Consider the following 19383-nt stretch of genomic DNA (forward strand, 5'->3'; position numbering starts at 1 on the left):
GGACTCCTCTAATGATGGATAATCATTGAGTATCCTTACAACTACTTACATACTGATGCTACAAGTGAAGGGATTGTTAGGGAAGATATGCTGGAGATCCCTCCCAAAACTGAGCTGCATCCTCAGAGCCCCATCCCTTGGTAACAGCTGGGACAAAAAGAACCCAAGAAGTCTCCTTGCTTTCGCACCCATGATCCAACCCTTCTCTTTGACCTCCAAGTAGCAGAAGCCACGCCTGCCCCTTTCCAGCCTGAACCAGAAGACAGGCATTAAACATGTGAGGAGAGGTGGCTGAATAAAGGCAAAAAGAGGAAAGGACCTGCCAGTCACATAAGGTGTGCAAATCAAGGGTGGATTCCTGTACCTTGGAAGGGCAAGTATTAACTGGTGCCTGGAAGACGAACCAGAGCAGGCCACTTCAGATATCACCATCCTCTCGCCACTTCTTTCCTGACCTCAGATCAAACTGGATCTGTTGGAACAACTCCACAAACCCCACCGATTCCTTGCTTCCTCCATCATCCAAAATACATCACCTCAAAATTGAATTTGCTAGCTGCTCCTAAGAAACTCCAAGTGGGATCCCTCCTATTGATCTGTCAGTCATTCCTCATAACAGACTTGACTTACATAAATCTATTTAGCATTAAACACCTATCTCAAAATTAAAAGATGTGTTTACAAAATATTTGAACTGATTTGTTACATTATCCTTGCATTTTTCCACAAATTAAGATTTTAATCCTCTGTATACAAATATAGGAAAAATAAATCTTATTAAACATAATTTTGCTAAGAACTGTGAATAAAATTAAGCCTTTCAAATATATCAACACCAAAACAAAAAGAGGAGAGACTTCTTTTACATCAGTTTTACTTACCTGTGTTAAACCTGAACCTAAATTAGTATGGATTGCCTCTAACTGGGCATTGTACAATAAAGCTTTTAGGTCAGCTCCTGTGAACCGTTCTGTTTTTGCTGCCAAATCCTGAAAGTCCACATCATTGGCCAAGGACAGAGAATGACTGAGAGCTTTTAAGATTTCATAGCGTGAATTCTGTAAAAAGGGAGGAAAAAAAAAAAGACAGCAAAACAACCTGTTATTTTCCTTGTTCTGACTGCCAGATAGTGCTTTGGCCCTGTCACAAGCAACTTCCTATCTGAGGGAGGAAGGATCCTCTTTAAAGAAGATACTACCCTAATAATAGTACATATAGGATGAACTGTATGTTTTGTTACATTTTTCTTGAAGGGTTTAAGAGAAACTGTACCAAATGCAGTATACAGAGAAATAGATTTCTCTAAATACCCAGTGAATAACTGGGATTCTTATATATGAAATGTATTAAAATATGAAGATGAACTCTGCTACTCATATGTCCTTTTGCAAAGAGAAGTATGACAAAAGTGAAAAACTTCTGGTTACCTATATGATCATATTCTAAATCAAAAGTTTACCAAAAAAAAAAAAAAAAAAAAGAAAAATAAGAGTGTATCTGTGTTCTCAAGGCACAGGATCATCTTCTTCATGTGTGTTTCAGAATGAAATGATGTGGTATTTGCTAAATGTGCCAACTAATCCGAAAATGAACAGCACTAATTTTTTTCTCATAAAATGGGGAATCAAAGACACAAATTGTACAGCCTCAAAGGCCTGATCCAAGACTCAATGGGGATCATTCCTTTCCTGACTAGTGACACATTTGACTTAAAAAGAGCTTGACTATTCCAAATTAAATGTGGGTAAAGAAGAGTGCAATCAACTGGCTCTGAAAACTTCAGATGATTCAAGAGTTGGCTTGGGAACAGCAATGGTTCATCACTTCAAGCAAACAGCAGATCCACTGGACTCATAGATCAGAGAAAGACGCAGAACATGCTAAATACTACCCTGCATCCAATTTATTTCTGCAGACTAGTTTCTTTTTTTTATTTTTTTTTTTTTTTTAAAATCAGCTAGATTTACAGGAACATGATTTGATCCTGAAGAGTGTGATAAATAACCTTGTCTTTCCCCAGCTTTATGTGAACACATTGACACTAAAAATCAGTGAATTTATACTGTTGTATAACTGGAGCTGTCCAGTCAAGTCTGCTTTCAAACCTGCTGTCCAGGTTTGAGATGCCACTAAATATTAAAAAAAGGAGAATAAAGCCCATTAGTCTGATTTTTTTTTCCTTGCTTCTGACGTAAAATGTTTTGTTTCCTCACCTGATCAGGAGGTGGGCAGTACAGGCACTTATCCAGTCGACCTGGCCTTAACAAAGCAGGGTCAATCAAATCTGGGCGGCTAGTAGCAGCTAGGACATAAACCCCTTAGGAAAGTGCAGAAAAATATCATTAACATCTGCTAAACTTCTGCATAAAAAGGATCACACAGATGAATTATTACCTTGTAAGCCTTCCACACCATCTAACTGAGTCAACAGTTGGTTAACCACTCGGTCTGTAACTCCTGTGTTGTCATGACCTCGGCGAGGAGCAATAGAATCAAACTCATCAAAAAAAACGATACAAGGCTTAGCTGCCTGAGCTCTAAAAAGAATAAAAAAAAATCAAAACAAAACCAGAAACCAAAAAAAGGCAATACTTAAATTCTGTTTAAGTTTTGGTCACAGGTATAACTGTTTAGACATATTAAAGGTAATTGCTTTTTGCTTCAGAGAACTGTTATCTTTAACAAGAAAACAGAACATCTATTTTCTGTAGAAATTAAGAGGTTCTGAAGAATTGGATTGCAATGGAATCACTGCTCATTTTTATGGCACACCTTGCACTCACTTTGTAATTTCTGAAACACTCAACTGTCGTGTTAATATACGTGAAAGTCCTAAAATCCATTCACTGCAGATGAAGTCTTGGCTTATGTATATTTAACACAAACACTGTAAAATACATGACAAGCAAAGGCTATGTAGGATATGTTTACATTAGTGAGCATTGAGGGTGAGTAAGGGCAGATTTGTAAAAACAAAACAACTGCCACTGAGGACCTCAACAGCAAGTCTAGTATGATCCTACGTACTGGGTGTTCATTACTAGTTGGAGCACACACAACTGTCTCCTGGAATCATCTGAAAGGAATTCAGCATGTTTTTTCCGCGACAGTTCTGTGATGCGAACCAATGCACTGCAAATGGAGAGAACTGGGAGTTCAGCTTCAAATGCACACTCCTGATCTGAGCTGAAATGCTCAGGTCTTAAACAGTGACAGTCAAGTTGAACTTTCAAGATCTGAACATCTGGTTCGGCACAACTAATTATTTCAGACGCTTTTGTGATCTGATACCACACCTCTCCTAGGACAACAAAATTATTTCTTGGAGCTTCAACCAATAAAATTCATTGATAGCATCACAAATCTTTACAAAGCCAACCTGTTAAAGATATCTCGAACTGCTTGCTCACTTGCTCCAATGTATTTGCTGAGCAGCTCTGGTCCCTAAAATAAAAATCAGAAAAGAACATTCATGATATATTTCTTAGTTTTACTGTGTAATTCAACATCAGCATAGATTTCATATACTACTGTATGTAACCAAGAGAGTGGCATCTCTGAACAGAAGAGCCGAGGGGTCTAGATAAGCCAAAACAATCTTTTAAGCATTCCAACGTATTTTAAAGTAGTAATTTCCATTTTCCCACTACAGCAGAACATGTGTTACAGTATCACAAGGCAATGGCTTACACTGTATTTTGAAAATACGTTTAAAATTTATTGCTCAACTTCATTGCCCAGTGGAATCAAGATCCAGGATCTTTTTATAAAAATGGGAAACTAAGAACATCCAATGAAATTCTGTAATTCTGCCTAATGAATAATCATACAAAAAAAAAATAAAATCTCAGTAATAAAACTGTGAAGTTACAGAAGTCAGATGGAGGGATATCAAGACATACCAAATTTTAAATATGAATTTCTTACTTTGGTATTGTGTCCTCACAAGCACATACTCACAGATATTATGTTAAGCAATTTCATTCAGTTAATAAAATGAATCAATTAATCTTCAAAATCTTGCTACCTTGATGCTGATGAAATTCATTCCACTCTCTCGAGCAACTACCCCTGCTAACAGTGTTTTTCCTGTTCCGGGTGCTCCATACAGCAAGACTCCTGATCTCTGTCGTATGGGCAGGTTTGCAAATAATTCTGGATACTGGAAAAGAGTTTCAACAAGACGTATTCTAAAATACATAATTATTCTGCAGTGTACTGCAACATCACTGACTAGTGCTGATTTTTGTCTAAACAGAATGTGTCTAATTTCTTTTATCCACATTATCATCACAAGAGCTCACGTGGAATGCTGTTAAGTTTACTTGGGGCTGAAGTTGGTTCCTAGGCTTCATAGGTTCTTAAAATACAAACAAGTGGTATTTTCTACCAAGAGGAAACAGAACAGAATAGGGATGCTCCAGAGCTTTATAATGTACATATTGGTACTTCTAAATTCCTATTTTAATCACCAACTGATATGATTAAATTCTATAAGTATACAGTAAAAGATTCTGTCCATTATACAGAGAACTGTTCAGTCATTTCTCTGAAGACTGAAACGGATGGCTCATCTCAGTGCTGGAAGCTTTAAGCAAGGCAGAAAGGCCAAAGTAAAATAAATGGGAATTCGTGGATTAGCATTCATCCAAAAGAGAGTACTCCTCTAGCAAAAGCACTGCAGAAGACAGCTGGAAAAGTTATCTTTACAGAGCCTAATCACAAACCCTGCAACAGAGAGTATAGCAAAGATGATGTTAGCAAAACTGCAATATTCTAGAGCAACACTTGATCTGTAGAAAAGCAAAAGTCTTTTGTATTTAGAAAAGGAAAGGGGAAAAGCTACAAAAGTAGCTTAAAATCATACCTGTCATCTTTCTGTCAAATACTGTGTCACACCTACAAATCATCCTTCCCCTCCTAACATTACGTATAAAATTCAGGTAACTAATTTAAAAGAATTGGGTACCTTTGCAGGTAACATGATGGTATCCATGAGTATTTGCTTCACATCTTTTAAGCCACCAATCCTGTCCCAGCTAATATCCTTTGGTTTATGAAGGTTAACATTTGTCAGAGCTAATGGAGTAAAATCTTTTAGAGCTTTCTGAAAATCCACAGTTGACAGATTCAGTTCTGCTTAAAAGAAAGAAAAAAAAAAAAAAACCTGAACAAAAAAAAGAACACAGCCTACCAGTAACAAACTCCTCGCAATATGTAACAATTAAATACATTTTAAACATAAAACATAAAAACTGGCTTTTTCTTTCTGTATTACTCCTTGGGTTCTGGATAACGGAATTAAGACTATGAAATAAAAATTTTGTTGTCAACGTACCGCCATTTTGAAATGCATTCTGGTTGGAAACACAGGCATGAATGGCACGATCAACCAGCATAGTAAAATCTCTAGCAACAAAACCTTCTGTTTCCTTTGCAATACATTGGAGGTCAAGATCAGAAAGCTTCTTCATATCAGAATTCAGTTTGTTTTTTATTATGGAATATAGAATTTCATATCTTTGCTTCTGAAAAATAGAATTGTGCAGCAAGTGTATATTAAGTTTACTATTTATATGGATTTCAGAAATTCAAAAAGTAAATACATACAAGTTACTAAAATTTCTGTAAATATTTACATGTCACCAAACCTTTGAAAAACAAAATCTGAGCAGACATGAATATAAACAGAAGTTAGTTCTTCAGGTGAATTTCAATGTACTCACCAGTTTTACAACTTTAAACGTTTACCTCACCACAGCTATCTTAAATCCAACAAAAACAATGAAACAACCCTCCATCCCCCCAGATGCGACTGTTTTACACCCGTTTTTTCCTGTTTCACAGGAAAAGGAACATCTTTCATTTTGCCAATATGAGTAGAATGTATTTGAGATTAAATACATTGCATTAGATAAGAGTACATCAGATAGTTTGCTATCTTCTGAGATCCTGCCTTTTCCAGTGGTGACTCATCCGTACTCGTGTATTAGTGTTAAAAATGATAAAAGGCAGACTTGCAGGAAGTGGGAGAAAGCTACATCGTATCTAAGGCAGAACCCCCTCCTCAGTGGCCTTTAATGGCTAGCCTGTGACAGAAGGCAAGCAGGCAGGAACAACGGGTGCTAAATACAGATGAGTTGTCATGTCTGTGTCATGCCATTAGGGCATGCACAGGTACAAAGCGCTGCTTTCTCCTGCAGTGAAGTTGCACTGTTCCTTCTTCCCTCTGACCTTTTTACTTTTCAAAGTGGACTATATTCAAAAGTAGGGGGATATTACTAACATAGAAAACAAAACTGAAACCTTCCCATAAAACTAACACTCAGTTTTAATAACATTTTTAAAATACACATTCTAGGGACGTAATTATTCCTCTGAGCAGTGAAAAAACACACAGGTTTAATCTCATTTATCTAACTGTAGTGACTTAGATGTTTTTTCAAGCTGGTCCCCTAGAATCCCCCTACAGGTAACAAGGAGACATACGTATCTCACCTATGTTAGACAACCTGACTTGTTTTATGTTGAACCAAAATGTCCTCTGAAAACACCATTCTCTTGCCACTGAAGATAAGGAGAGTGGGGCCAACTGTGAGTTTTCACTGGATTGCTTTTTTTTTTTTTTTTAAACTTTACAATGACAGATGTAAGTTCTGAGGTATTTAAGTATCATGAAAGAACTTCTAAGATTTCCAGATTTCTTCCTCATCTTCAGGTGTAACCTACTATTTTTGCAGCTGTTCCAGTAGCATATTTGAGGCTGCAGGGAAGGCAAACAACATCTTAACCGAATGAATAAGTACCTGAATTTACCTGATCTGGAGATCGGATACATTTGAAGCACTGAAATATGTGAGTTCCTTGAGCTGAAACCAGGGAAGGATGTAGGGAATGTTCAGACTGACTTGTGGCAATTAATGCAATCAAACTCCCCATGGAAATAACTTCTTTTATCAGATCTTTCAAAACTAAACACATAAGACATTGCTCCATGAATTGCAAAATAACAAAAGATTTTGCATTTCATAATAGACATTTCTACTGTACTGAAGAGCAGCATTAGGGCACACAAAATGTAACACCTTATATATTTGTTTTACTCCCATGTTTACAGGCTTTTTTTAAAATTAAAAAAATAAAAGGTGTATAGTTATTTTTTCTAGGACAGTACATTCCACTGATAAAATGCCATCAGAAATGCTCTTTAAAAGCTAAATTTGTAACATCACTGATGAGGTCTACCACAGGATATTAAATGTGATTTTTTTTTGTGCGCTATGATCCCTGTTCTAGAAATATTATTCCCTCCATGCAAACAAAGAAGGGATAGTTGTAAGAATAAAATGAGATGCTAAGCCTAGAAAATAAGAAATCTAGGAAAAAATAACATATGAAAATCAAATAAATTAAGGATGCAAGGTAGATGTTCAAGGAATAATCTTTAAAACTCTAAACCTCAGTTGTATGCATTGTACCTGTAAATAAAGTAATAAAAACACAAACAATTCTGCAAGTAACTTAAGTGCACATTTTTAAAAAAGAAATGATGATAAGATTTTCTGAACTTCAAAAGTAATTTAATAAACAATTATGCTAACTCCCTCAAACTGAGCTAAGAAATGGAAGATATTTTTTGCTACGACTTGAATTTTACATGAACAGAGTTGAATACACCTAAAATATATATATATACATTAATCTTAATAATTTAGTTTTATTTTGCAACTTTTCACTGCCTAGATTTTAGAGAATAAAAGGAACTGTACATAGGATGTGAAACTACAGTTGACAATCTTATTTTTAAAATCTGTGGATTGTTACACTGTAAATTAAAATAGAAGAAGTTCTACGAAGTCTACCAAGTAGGATGATAAAGAAGTTAGTATTCAGCTAAAAGCAGCTGTTGGTTCTAAACATCAATAAGTATCAAATTTATGTATCTCTGTAATTATAAATAATTATGGAAAACAGGATCAATTTTAATATGTCAGTTATAATACGGATCTTATCAGTAATTATCAGTTAAAGATTCCTCTGTAATTTGTAAGTAAATGCAACATATTTGAGTGCATGAACAATATTAAACAGAAGTGAGAAGCCTCTACCACTGGCAGCGGTACTGACAACAGGCAGTGCCATCAGCAGTGGTGGTGAACATAGCATTGGCAACGACTACTCCAGCCTCCAGAGTGGACTATTTTGATTCAGCTAGTGGTCCACAAATGGTCTACACACCATAATTTGTGAATCCCTGCCATGGAACACCACATGGTCCAGAGGCAAAACCAATACAGACAGAACTGTCCAGGTAGGACAGTATGATTCAGGTACAAGGAATTCTAAGTTCCATTATATTTTTAGCCAGATACAGGTAGCACAGTATTACCATAAGCAAGTCTATTGCTTTGAATGGTTTCAGGGCTGTTCTCATGCTCTGGTGTAGAAGGTACTCCAACAATGTAATCAAGATCATCCATCAAAAGAATGGATGGTTGTCTCCAGGCTGCCTCTAAAAAAGCTTCTTCCACGTTTTTCCTTATGTTTACTGATCTTTTTCCTAAAACAGAAATTCAATTTTAATGACAAAGCATATCAGGAAAAAAAAAATCATCAGGCTGACTATGTCTTGCTCACATAATACTACAATGTTTTTATTCATGTCGTTTAGCTTTACTCCTATAAACCCAGGTGCCACGATTGAAACAGAGTCAACAGTCAGTAAAGAGTCCACATCTTCCATCAAAAAAGTACTAGAAGCATCCACCTGTCCAAAAATGAGGTTAATTGTCTTTCACTAACCACTATAGAAGCCTACAGGTCTAAATTCTAGACAGTTAAAAACAGAGCAGTATCAGCAGCACTCTAAATTAGCTACAGAGAGTCCCACAATTGGAAGAATTTTTCAGAGCAAAGGACCTGGCTCTTTATCAGTCTTTGACTTTTCCTCTGGAGCAAGGAGCTTGGTAGGGACTTAAGCAAAAAGAGTATAGCTATGCAATGTAAAGGCTCTGTAAGAAAGCAGTTGAGTATTCTCTGCTTCTGTAACACCAAGGCTGTTTGGGAAAGTCAGTGAATGAAAGAGTAAAAAAAGCCTTTTTTGTCCTCTTCCATCTTTGGCACAAAATACTTATTTTGAACTCACAAAACCTAAGGATTCATCTCATCATCATATATAATCATGAGTGTTAGATTACTATTGCCAACATACACTAGGCTAGTAAATATGTGATCATAAATCAGATTTCAGCTGATCCTATTTTGGTGCCTGTGTCATCCTTTCACTGAATAATACAGGTATCCTGTAACACTTATGATTTGTTAGCGTAACATTTGTTCCAGCTAGCACAACTGAAAAAACACACAGTTCAGCCTGCAACTTCTTCCTATTTTGTAACAATTAGAAACAAGCATAGCAAACGTGGTTGGAATTTGGTGGTGGTACATGGGACAGAAACTGATAAAAGTGTGAAATAAGCTTACAGCAGCTGTATTTTCACTAGACTGTTAAAAGATGCTCATTGCGGGGCACCAAATATCCCTGCAAAAGCAGTAATAACACTAGAAAAATTGCTCAAACTAAATATAATAACTTCATAGCTGCGCTGCTTCATCATACAGCAAACATTAGAGATTAAAAAAAAAAGTTATCATACCTCTTAAAGCTTTACAATCAATTACTTCTACATGAGCATCCAGTCTATCGAATGCTTCTTTGCAGATGGCCTTTGCTAATGTTGACTTTCCACTTCCCTACAAAAATAGATGTGACCTAATGTAAATTGGCAGAACTATTTCCTTCTGTTTCTGTGGAGTTTTTGTCACAGTAGACGCTACTTAACAAGCTGGGAAAGCTGTACACACACTGATTTTATTCCTCACCAGAAGTATATAAAGACAGAATATGTATATTACTTGGTAGAGACACCAAAGCCCTAGAGTGAAACAAGTATAAACAAATTCAGAGTGGATACATCCACTACAGATAGCATTCTGATTCCACTGAGTTCACTGTTAAGACATCTGTTAGTTTCAGTGGAATATAGTATTAAAGGGACCACCACAAGTGGCAACAGTAAAATAAGAGTATCAACTCCGCTGCCATTTTGTGTTGTAACACAGGAGAAAATTCTACATTCTGATTTTCATTCAAGTATTTCAGAGACAAGAAGTAAATTAATCCCCTAGGGGAAAAAACTGAAATTGCACTGGTAGCAATCTTTCAAACTTAGATTATATATATATTTTATATATACACATGAAATATGAATATATATTGATGAAGCGTGCATATAATGTGTATACATACATGTAATGTTTTACTGAATTAACTCTGTTCAGTTAACTGCTCTTTTCTCAGCTTGCTCTTTAATTCTTTGGAATTCACAAGGTATCAAAGAAAACTAAGGAAAACAGTTTTGTAACTACAGAAAACAATCTGGGAGGGTTTGCAAGTAAATGGTAAAGTGTGCACCTTTCCTCCTGTGAGAAGCACCCCTCCGCTTCGCAGTCCCACAGCAACAGCAGCCAGCTTTTGAGATAAAGGACGTCCCAGAAGACTGTGGCTTATGTGTTCAAAGGAAGATGTTCCTAATTTGTCCACCCCTCTGCAGAGCAAATAAAACATTAAATGGCCTGGGGTAGCATCAGTGCACACAATGTAAATAGTGACAGCTTGCAGTAGGGTGAAGTTTCAATGCCGACACATTTCAATATATTTCACCTTTTCCAGAAAAAGCTAAAGATGATTCAATTTGAAGAGACAGCACCTTTATTTTGCTGTGGTGACGCAAGGGACACAGACAGACATTGCAGAACACCCCCACAATATTGGGAAGGGCTATCTAGTCATTCTATACCACCCTAGCATGAGTTAGGTCTCAAGACAAGAGCCGTGTTTTGGGGCTTCATTCAAGTGTCTGAGTAACAACTTACTACGGCGTGTTACAAAACGGTAAAACATGGAGCATGCCTGGGTCAGAACCCTTCTCAGCCCTTTTGGAAAAGCAGCACATAGCGCATTTGAAGGCATTCTTATCCTTTGCTGGTCCTAAATCTTTGTAAATTTCAACACAGCAGTGATCCTTTCAGGTCCACAAACAGCAAAGCTATTAGTTTTGTATTTCAACTCTAAGCAAAAAGTGTTGTTCCAGGAGAAATTGAATGAACAAATGAATCCTGGTTTCTAATACCCCTACCATTGGAACAGGCTTCCTAGAGAGGTGGTCGATGCCCCAGGCCTGCCAGCGTCCTTATTAATGTGCTTTAACTTTTGGTCAGCCCTGAAGTAGGCATGCAGTTGGACTAGATGATCATTGTAGGTCCCTTACAACTGAAATACTCTGTTCTACTCTATTCTATTCCATTCTACTCTATTCCTACCACATCCCATCTCTAGCACACTACCTCTAGATCAGTTCCTATTCCCTCTTCAATAATATCCTTGGTTGCCTTTCACAACTCCCAAAGCATATGACCACAGTACTTCCAAGTCTCTCATGTCGCCTCTGCCCCATCCCTACCTCAAGTACCACTGTCTTCCACTATACTAATGACCACAGCTTAACATATCACTTTGTTATTGGCTGGGAAAGAGCCAGCATGTCTTATGGCTAGTTCCAGACTATACCACTGCCACTAGCCACCTAGCAGGTTAACTAAGTAGCTGCTGAGTTTACATCTCACTTTTTACCTGTAGAGACATGATTCTGAATTTCTCTCTACAGATGACAATTCTGATAAAACTATGAACTAAGTTTCTTTGAGACACATACTATTAAATTTCGTTAAACAAGTAAACAGGTTTAAGTCACTGTGGGAAGAGGACTGACAGACTGCAACGTACCATCAGTTTTCCTTCGTTTGGAAACCCCAGCTAAAAACACCCTCTAACAACCCCTGCTACACAGAGGTCTGTTTCATACTACATAGAAGCACAGCAAGACTCACTGAGCTATCAGTGTTTCTTCTGAAACTTAAGCAGTTCTGAGACTTCCCACCCTACTGTCAGACATGGTGAACTTTTCAGTACATGAGTACCTTTAGTCATGTGAAGTTTTCTACTCACTTCAGTAAGACTATTTGGAGGACAAAATTAACCATCTGCATCACTATGATAAGGTCTGAACCTGACACAAACCAAAAGATTCAGAGTTTTTTTAGATCTGGCTGTTTTCAAAAAAATCTGCATTTCCACCAATATATACATATATATATTAATTCCCATTCCCATCCCCTCCCATATTTTCTACTATGAAAATATCTCACCCTAAATCGTTTAGTTTGTGGAAAGGAAGGTTCCTGTCTGTATCACACATAGGAGGCTGGCTGTCACCATCAGCTTCTCTAGTTAGGGGATGTAAAAGAACCTGTAACAAAGGAAAGAGTTAGCACTTTCCATTAAGTATAGCTACAGAAGAAGGGTATAGAAATGACTAGTAATTTTTGGAACTGTATACAGAAAATGCTGCACGTATACTTTGCTGAAGCTTACTGCGCTTGAAAGAAAGATGCGCTGGTAAAATGGCATTGCTACAACTATTTCCAAAATACAATCCAGTGTTTCCAATGACGTAACAACCTGTGATTGGATGTCAGGCCAAGTGCTGCCTATACCAGACTATGCAGCCCATCATCTATTTCCTTACCTGTAACTAATTATTTCTTCTCCTGTGCCCTCCCCTGTTGCGCTGGCACGAGCACTTCTGAGGCAAGACAGTGAATAAGCTCAGGAGTCTGATTGGGGCAAAAGTAACCTGACAAAACACCTGGCTTTTTTCATACACATGAATTTTTCAGTCTAGTCGCTGGGGAGCTAGTATGGAAAGCTGGGCAGGCAAACAGGGCTAACAGAGAGGTTCACAGCCTGGCAGGAGATGCTGACACTGCTATTAAGAAATATATTTTGCTCCTTCATCTTAGTACCACTCACTAGCACAATTTGTAGAAGTCTTCTTGTACTTCTCTACTACCAACAGAAATAAAGCTCATTTTACTTTTTTTTTTTAAACAGGAATCCTAAATTTTGCAGAAAAAAAAAAATCTATTCTAAACAGCTAAAACAGGACAACTTAATTCTCTGCTAAAATGTAACTAAAAAAATGTTATCCCACTCCTATAACCATAAAGCCGGAGTCATGGGCACTGGTTCAACCAGAGTTATTAATGGAAACAATAATCCTAATATTCAATGGAAATATTTATTCTCCTGAGAAAGGAAAGACTGAAGAAACAGAAGCACAGAAACTATACAAATGAGAAGGCACTGTGAACTTAATTCTCTGCTAAAATGTAACTAAAAAAATGTTATCCCACTCCTATAACCATAAAGCCGGAGTCATGGGCACTGGTTCAACCAGAGTTATTAATGGAAACAATAATCCTAATATTCAATGGAAATATTTATTCTCCTGAGAAAGGAAAGACTGAAGAAACAGAAGCACAGAAACTATACAAATGAGAAGGCACTGTGAGCTTGGTAGGTTTGAACAGGGAATAAGTCTCATCTTTGTCAGAACAAACTACTGTTCCTGCCAGATACACTGTGAAGCGATCTTACAGTGGTTTAGGTATTAAGTGAAAGAACAACTAAGTATAAGGATAGTACATTTAAACTTGGACAGCACTGACTTTCCTCTGCCCTAACTAATTTTTCTGAGACTTCAATATAGACTACAAAATTCAGTAACTAGTGTGGCATGCCTGGAATCTCATCAACACTGAGGCATATATATAAAACAACATACAAAGAATGCAGATAATTTAATTTAATGAACAGACTGACATTATTTATTTAAAGAGGGAAAGCAAAATACGTTACATATAAAATGTAATATATTTTTAACCAAATATAACAATTTAAATTACTTGGTACCTGATACTATGTGATATTTACTTGTATATTAGTCTTTTGCAGCAAACTGGGACTCAGTATAAAAATATTCTCAGACTTATTTTCTTCAATGTGCGTAGGATGCACTACACTAAGGAAAAACTCCTCCATTCCTGTAAAAACCCAAAGAACAACCATTAAAATTCCAAATAAATTCAGTTTTTATTCCTCACAAGATGAGACAGACTAGTGCATTTTGAATTACTACAATATAATCCAAAATGAAAGAATAAAAAAGATTAATCATTAATAATGCATGCTTACAGTTTCAGTGTAAAGAGATATCTGTTAGGTTAAATGGTGTATACCGAGACTAAATGGCATATTACCTAAGTAAATTCCCTAATGGACAGTTAAAACAGCTACAGCACAGGGCAGTATATTCCTTACCTTCGTTAAGAGACAGATGTATAGAGTCTGTGCTTGTCATTATCCACGGGAGATCATCAGTAGCAGAATCCTGCAGCCAAGAACTGAAAGCAGATTTAACATCATCTTCATGTATATCTTTATGCTAATTAGGAACAAAGAAAGAGGGAAATCAAAGAAAACAAGGTGTTAGTAAGTAAAGTGTTTTCCTCCTATGCAGGAGGCATTTGTTTCTCTTATGGTAGCAGAGAGATGGAACAAGATTTAACAGTTTTATTTACATAGAAAATAACGTTTTGCCAACAAACAGCTTTTCTACCAACTGCTCAATGGAAAGCACCCATCTAGCCCTTGCTATGGCAACAGGTGAATCTTCCACCACCTCTAAAGATTTTATCTTTGGAACACTGATGCGAAGGCAAGGAAAAGCTTTTATTTTTCTTTTACTTATCTGTATTGCCAGATCCAAGAGCACTACTCAGCTCTGGGGTTTGAAAGAGCACCCAAGACACGCACCATTATTGACCTGTGACTTATTTTGGGTGCTCATTACACCCCTCTCTTCCCTGTACACCCTGCTTCCTATAAAAAGAAGCCTGGGCTCATCTAGATCAGGGGCACCACCAACAAACTTCAACAGGCAAGCAAAGAGATCAAACAACTTATCCCAGATCACTGAGGGAAGTGGAATAGGAAAAGAAATTGAGTCTAGACCACAAATATCTTAGCTGAGTTCCTAATCACAGAAGCACAATTCCCATCTAAAAAAGGGGGAATCAACTGAGGTCATGGGAGCAGCGTTCAGAAAGGAAAATGAAAATTACTGTCATATTTCTTTCTATGTTTGTCTGGTTTGCTCCAAGAACTAAAAAAACCTTCAACTGAATTAGAAAGAAAGGCAGAAATCTGTATGTAAAACATATAAAAGCACACAACTACTTTGTATGATTTTAGCAAATTACTGACAGAACACTCCAGTATAAAAAACTCCAATATATTTTTTTTTTTAAAAAAAAGTGTTCAAACATTCCTCTGTAGGTAAGAAACCATGATAGAATACTGTGGATAAAGAATGACCACGCATAAGCCCTGCTATGACGGGAAGTGCTGTACTTAAGGTTTTGAGGGGCAGCTAACGTGGGAAATAATCAGTCCAGTGTCACACAGGAATAAGCATATGGTACATTATGAAGAAATACGTCACTCATCTGACAGACTGTGAGAACTGGTGCAAAGTATGTTCTTACTGTCACAGATGCTCACTCAGAAGACTGGATATGTCTCACAGGAAAACAGAGGGATTCAATGACATAACTCTAGAAAATTAAATCTTTAGTATGAGGGAAAAAAATATCAGCATTAAAAGGAAGTAAAAAAATCTGTACAGCACATAAAAAATTATAATTTTACTGCAATTGTCTTTCGTAGGATATCCACTGGGCACTGCGATGTTTGAAGAGTATAAGCATGTCTTCTCCCAGAAGACTTAAAATGGATATTTCGTCTTTAACTCTGATCCTTTTCCTTTTTTGTTTTTGTGTTTATACGACTAAATGTATACACTTAAAATTTGCTAAGTTGGAACCAGTATTAATGTACTGCAGATGAGGGTCTGATACAAAATTATCAATTATTGTTGCTATTTTGACAGCAACTGTTTACGTTCGAGACTTAATTAAATAGAAAATGCATCTTTTCCCTACCAATGCCATTTCTCCTTCATGACGTCAACACCCTTTTTAGTAAGAAAGGTGTCACAAATTTTCACAATTTGAGAATCATGGAAGATCCTATGATTTAAAAGGTACTACACAGCACTCCTCTAATAGCTTCAGGAAACTGTGAGTTAAAATTCTGAAGTTCTGTTTCCTCCACGCTCTGTGACCTTTGCCAGTTCCTTTAAATAGGAAACTTTTACAGATAACATGCCAAACTATTTACAATATTTACCAAGTGCAAAACAAAATTTAGTGGCTTAATGTTTACAGTATCATTGATCAAAATACAAAATAGCATTACTAGATAAGCCTTCTTTAAGTGGATCATAGCATCTTCTTAATATAAATTACTTACATAGTAAAAAGAAAAAGCAAGGAACTATTAAAAAAATAAATTCCTTTGGAATGATGTTATACATGATGGACAACTCCCAAATTATCACCTAACAAATGAAAACAAATAAACATTGAAAAAAAACCAACCTTGACCAGAGCAACTTTATCAATTTTCCAATATATGAACAAATATGTGACCAAGAATATCAACTCACTAAGTTCTGTTTGGGTTGCAGTCTAAGAGATACAGGCATTTTAGGAATAGATTCAACTGACTTAATTCGGACTGTTGAATGCATTTCAATACGTAGTTTTTTTCTCATACCATCTGGAATCTGAAATATTTAAAATAAAAGCAAAGAAAAAGGAAATATCAGAAACTAAACCAGTTACAAGATTGGCTATATAGTACAACATCAGTTTCTTCGTCACTAATAGAACCTCTACATTTGATCATTGATCTGTTCATTGATTGTAATCTGCAAGAGATAGAAACCATAAAATGGATGGTGGTATCCAGATCTTATTCTCTCATGCACACTTCTAATTGCCTTTTAGCCTATTTGTGAAAGTGCTCACTATAGCTGACCACCTACTAACTTCTTTAAATGAAAAACAAAAGGTTGAAAAAGAAGAATTAGGAGGAATTCTTAGAGTGCTGTAAGAATGCTTTTACTACAGGAGAAAAACAACAACTCTACTTGCATTGCTGATTAAAATAAATTTTACATGGGCAGGTAAATATAAATTATACTTAGTACAAATATATATATTTAAATATATAAACTTAATATATACTTAAATACAAATTATACATTATAAAGATCAGAACTAAGCACATCTGCAGCACAGAGAAAGAAAATCCAGTTTCCCTAAATTGTACTAGTCAGTTTACCCTTTCAAAAAGGAAACCACTTTTCAAATATTCTGCGTTATTTTAAACATATATCCAAACTGAAAACATCTCATGAATGTTTAAGTCTGAAAGATTTTATGGATGCTGGCATTTGGAAAATTGTTATGTCTCTCAAAAAATTTAGTGGTAAAGACCACTGCAGGCTCTTGCTCTCTTTCTCAACAAAAACCGTAAGTGAACGGTGAGAAGTATATTATGTCAAAATAGTCAAATGGTGGTTTGGAGTGCATTTTATCTATTTTTGTTGATCCCACATGGGCTTCCAGGAAAGAAAGAGCATCAGCAGGCTGTAGTTCTATCACAGCAAGCTGAATGTCAGTGTCTGCACACCAGGACTTGTGTCACCTTACAAAATAGTATGCAAAACCTAAAATAGCTTAAATTATATAAAAGCTAGTTATTTGATATTTTTTAAAGATTTATTTTAGAGAGTATATTAAAGTACTTGCAAACACAGTGTAGCACTCAGATATCTGATCCCATTACTTTACAGTCTGATGACACCTAGAGTCCAAAGCATATTTTAAAGTGATAACTGATGAAAAGAATCTTGTTATGCAGTACTCAATGTATCTAAGTAAATACTTTCACATTCTCATGAATACAGTGGCTACCAACAGGTCTTGAAAAAAACATGCATTCCCTCCAGAAACACTGAAGAATTTTCCCCATTTGGTGCAAAAATGCTAAGGGTGCAGAAATGCAGAGTACACTGTACATCTTGGAGGATGATAAGTAAGGTAAGAAACGTGGTCCAGACTTAGAAGGCCTAGCAAAGCACAGCTCTAGTAAATATTACTTGATTCTAGGATACTCTACTTGGGAGCTTAACACAAAGTCTATACACCCAAAAGGCACATTAATTAGCTAGTTCCACAATTATCCAATAGAAAATATTATCCACAAAAAGTCCAAAAGATAGTGTGCTCAAACTGACCCAAACTCTTCCAACATGTAGGGCTTCCCCACTGTGGCCATACTCTATGACACTCTTTAGGTCTTCGAATCCGTTCCAAACGATTTGAACAACAGATCCCTCACTGGATGCTTGACTGCTATTAGAATTAGAATGACTTTTGTCTTGTGTACTAGTCAAATCCTTTTGCTTTTCAAATGGCAGATTTTGCTTTGCTTCTTGATGACGCTGTCTTGGGGAAAGCAGCTCATTAATTTTCCCATAAGATACTACAGGATTTGGATCCAAATCAATAAATTCTAAATTCCATGGAAAAACATGAATAGCATTGCATTTCAGAAATTCGTGAGTGGCGGATGCATTCTGTACGCTGGGAGGCTGGGACTGACATACTCTAAAAATGGAATCCATGTGAATTAAGTTCAGCAGCTTGTCTTTGAAGATGCTCATTTCATCTTTATCACACACAGTCTTTCGTTTCTGCTCAGACGTATGAGAGAAAATCCTCCCTATGAAATTCCATATATTTGGGAGAACATTTGAGCCAAATGTCATGTTTGCATCAGCCTTACTCTGTTCAAGGACTCCTGGCTTTAAGTAAGGTTGTTTGGCAAAAGGATCCTTTACTGTTTCTTCTTGCTCCATGTTATTTTTCACAAAACTTTTGAGCAAGACGTCACTTTCTGTGGAAGGCGTGCTGGTGATATTTTCCTCAAGTTCGCGTGTTTTGGGAAGTATCAGAAGCTCCGTGCAAGGCTCTAATCTCCCATAGGGGGCTGCTGGCATAAGCGTACCTGAGTATGAACAAAGCAGGTTAATGAATCCATCCACTCTTGCAAAAGAGCTTACTCAAGGTGCCACAAGAGCCTTCACTGTTGCTTACCGATTTTGATGTAAATGTGAGTGTGCTGTTCAACCCATACAGGAAAGATGGCTTTTGGAAATACTATTCGAATCTGGTCAAGAAGATGTTTTTCAAGGGAGGAAGCGTGCAGTTCCTGGGAAAATGTGATATCAATGTAAATTAAACACTGCATACACTTTTAACATTTGTTTGAAGACAAAAACTCTAAGTCTCTTTCTAATATACCATTTGAAATATAAAATACAATTAAACCCCACCACACTGAGTATTTCCTTAGGGGCTGAAAAGAATGGGGCATTGCACAAAAACCTGCTTGTGTCAAAGTCTCTGTCATCTGTAAGAAAAGGATGTGAACAGGGGAAAAGGTTTTAT

At 36.6% G+C, this 19383-nt stretch overlaps 1 protein-coding gene across 2 annotated transcripts in view; it reads right to left on the minus strand.

The window, feature by feature from the left end:
- Positions 1 to 19383, minus strand: part of PEX1 (peroxisomal biogenesis factor 1) — a 34038-nt gene that overhangs the window by 8432 nt on the left and 6223 nt on the right. For both annotated transcript variants that reach the window (XM_035897441.1, XM_035897442.1), the window contains exons 3-19: positions 19030 to 19144; positions 18168 to 18940; positions 16530 to 16649; positions 14282 to 14405; positions 13895 to 14004; positions 12268 to 12368; positions 10475 to 10607; positions 9657 to 9753; positions 8390 to 8560; positions 6817 to 6971; positions 5339 to 5528; positions 4970 to 5136; positions 4028 to 4162; positions 3380 to 3444; positions 2395 to 2537; positions 2214 to 2317; positions 882 to 1058 (exon numbers count right to left, since the gene is read on the minus strand). In XM_035897441.1, the coding sequence (XP_035753334.1) occupies positions 882 to 1058; positions 2214 to 2317; positions 2395 to 2537; positions 3380 to 3444; positions 4028 to 4162; positions 4970 to 5136; positions 5339 to 5528; positions 6817 to 6971; positions 8390 to 8560; positions 9657 to 9753; positions 10475 to 10607; positions 12268 to 12368; positions 13895 to 14004; positions 14282 to 14405; positions 16530 to 16649; positions 18168 to 18940; positions 19030 to 19144 (2880 nt within the window). The remainder of the gene's footprint in view (positions 1 to 881; positions 1059 to 2213; positions 2318 to 2394; positions 2538 to 3379; positions 3445 to 4027; positions 4163 to 4969; positions 5137 to 5338; positions 5529 to 6816; positions 6972 to 8389; positions 8561 to 9656; positions 9754 to 10474; positions 10608 to 12267; positions 12369 to 13894; positions 14005 to 14281; positions 14406 to 16529; positions 16650 to 18167; positions 18941 to 19029; positions 19145 to 19383) is intronic.

Source organism: Egretta garzetta, unplaced genomic scaffold, assembly GCF_000687185.1.
Source record: "Egretta garzetta isolate BGI_Z169 unplaced genomic scaffold, ASM68718v1 scaffold30, whole genome shotgun sequence".
NCBI lineage: Eukaryota > Metazoa > Chordata > Aves > Pelecaniformes > Ardeidae > Egretta > Egretta garzetta.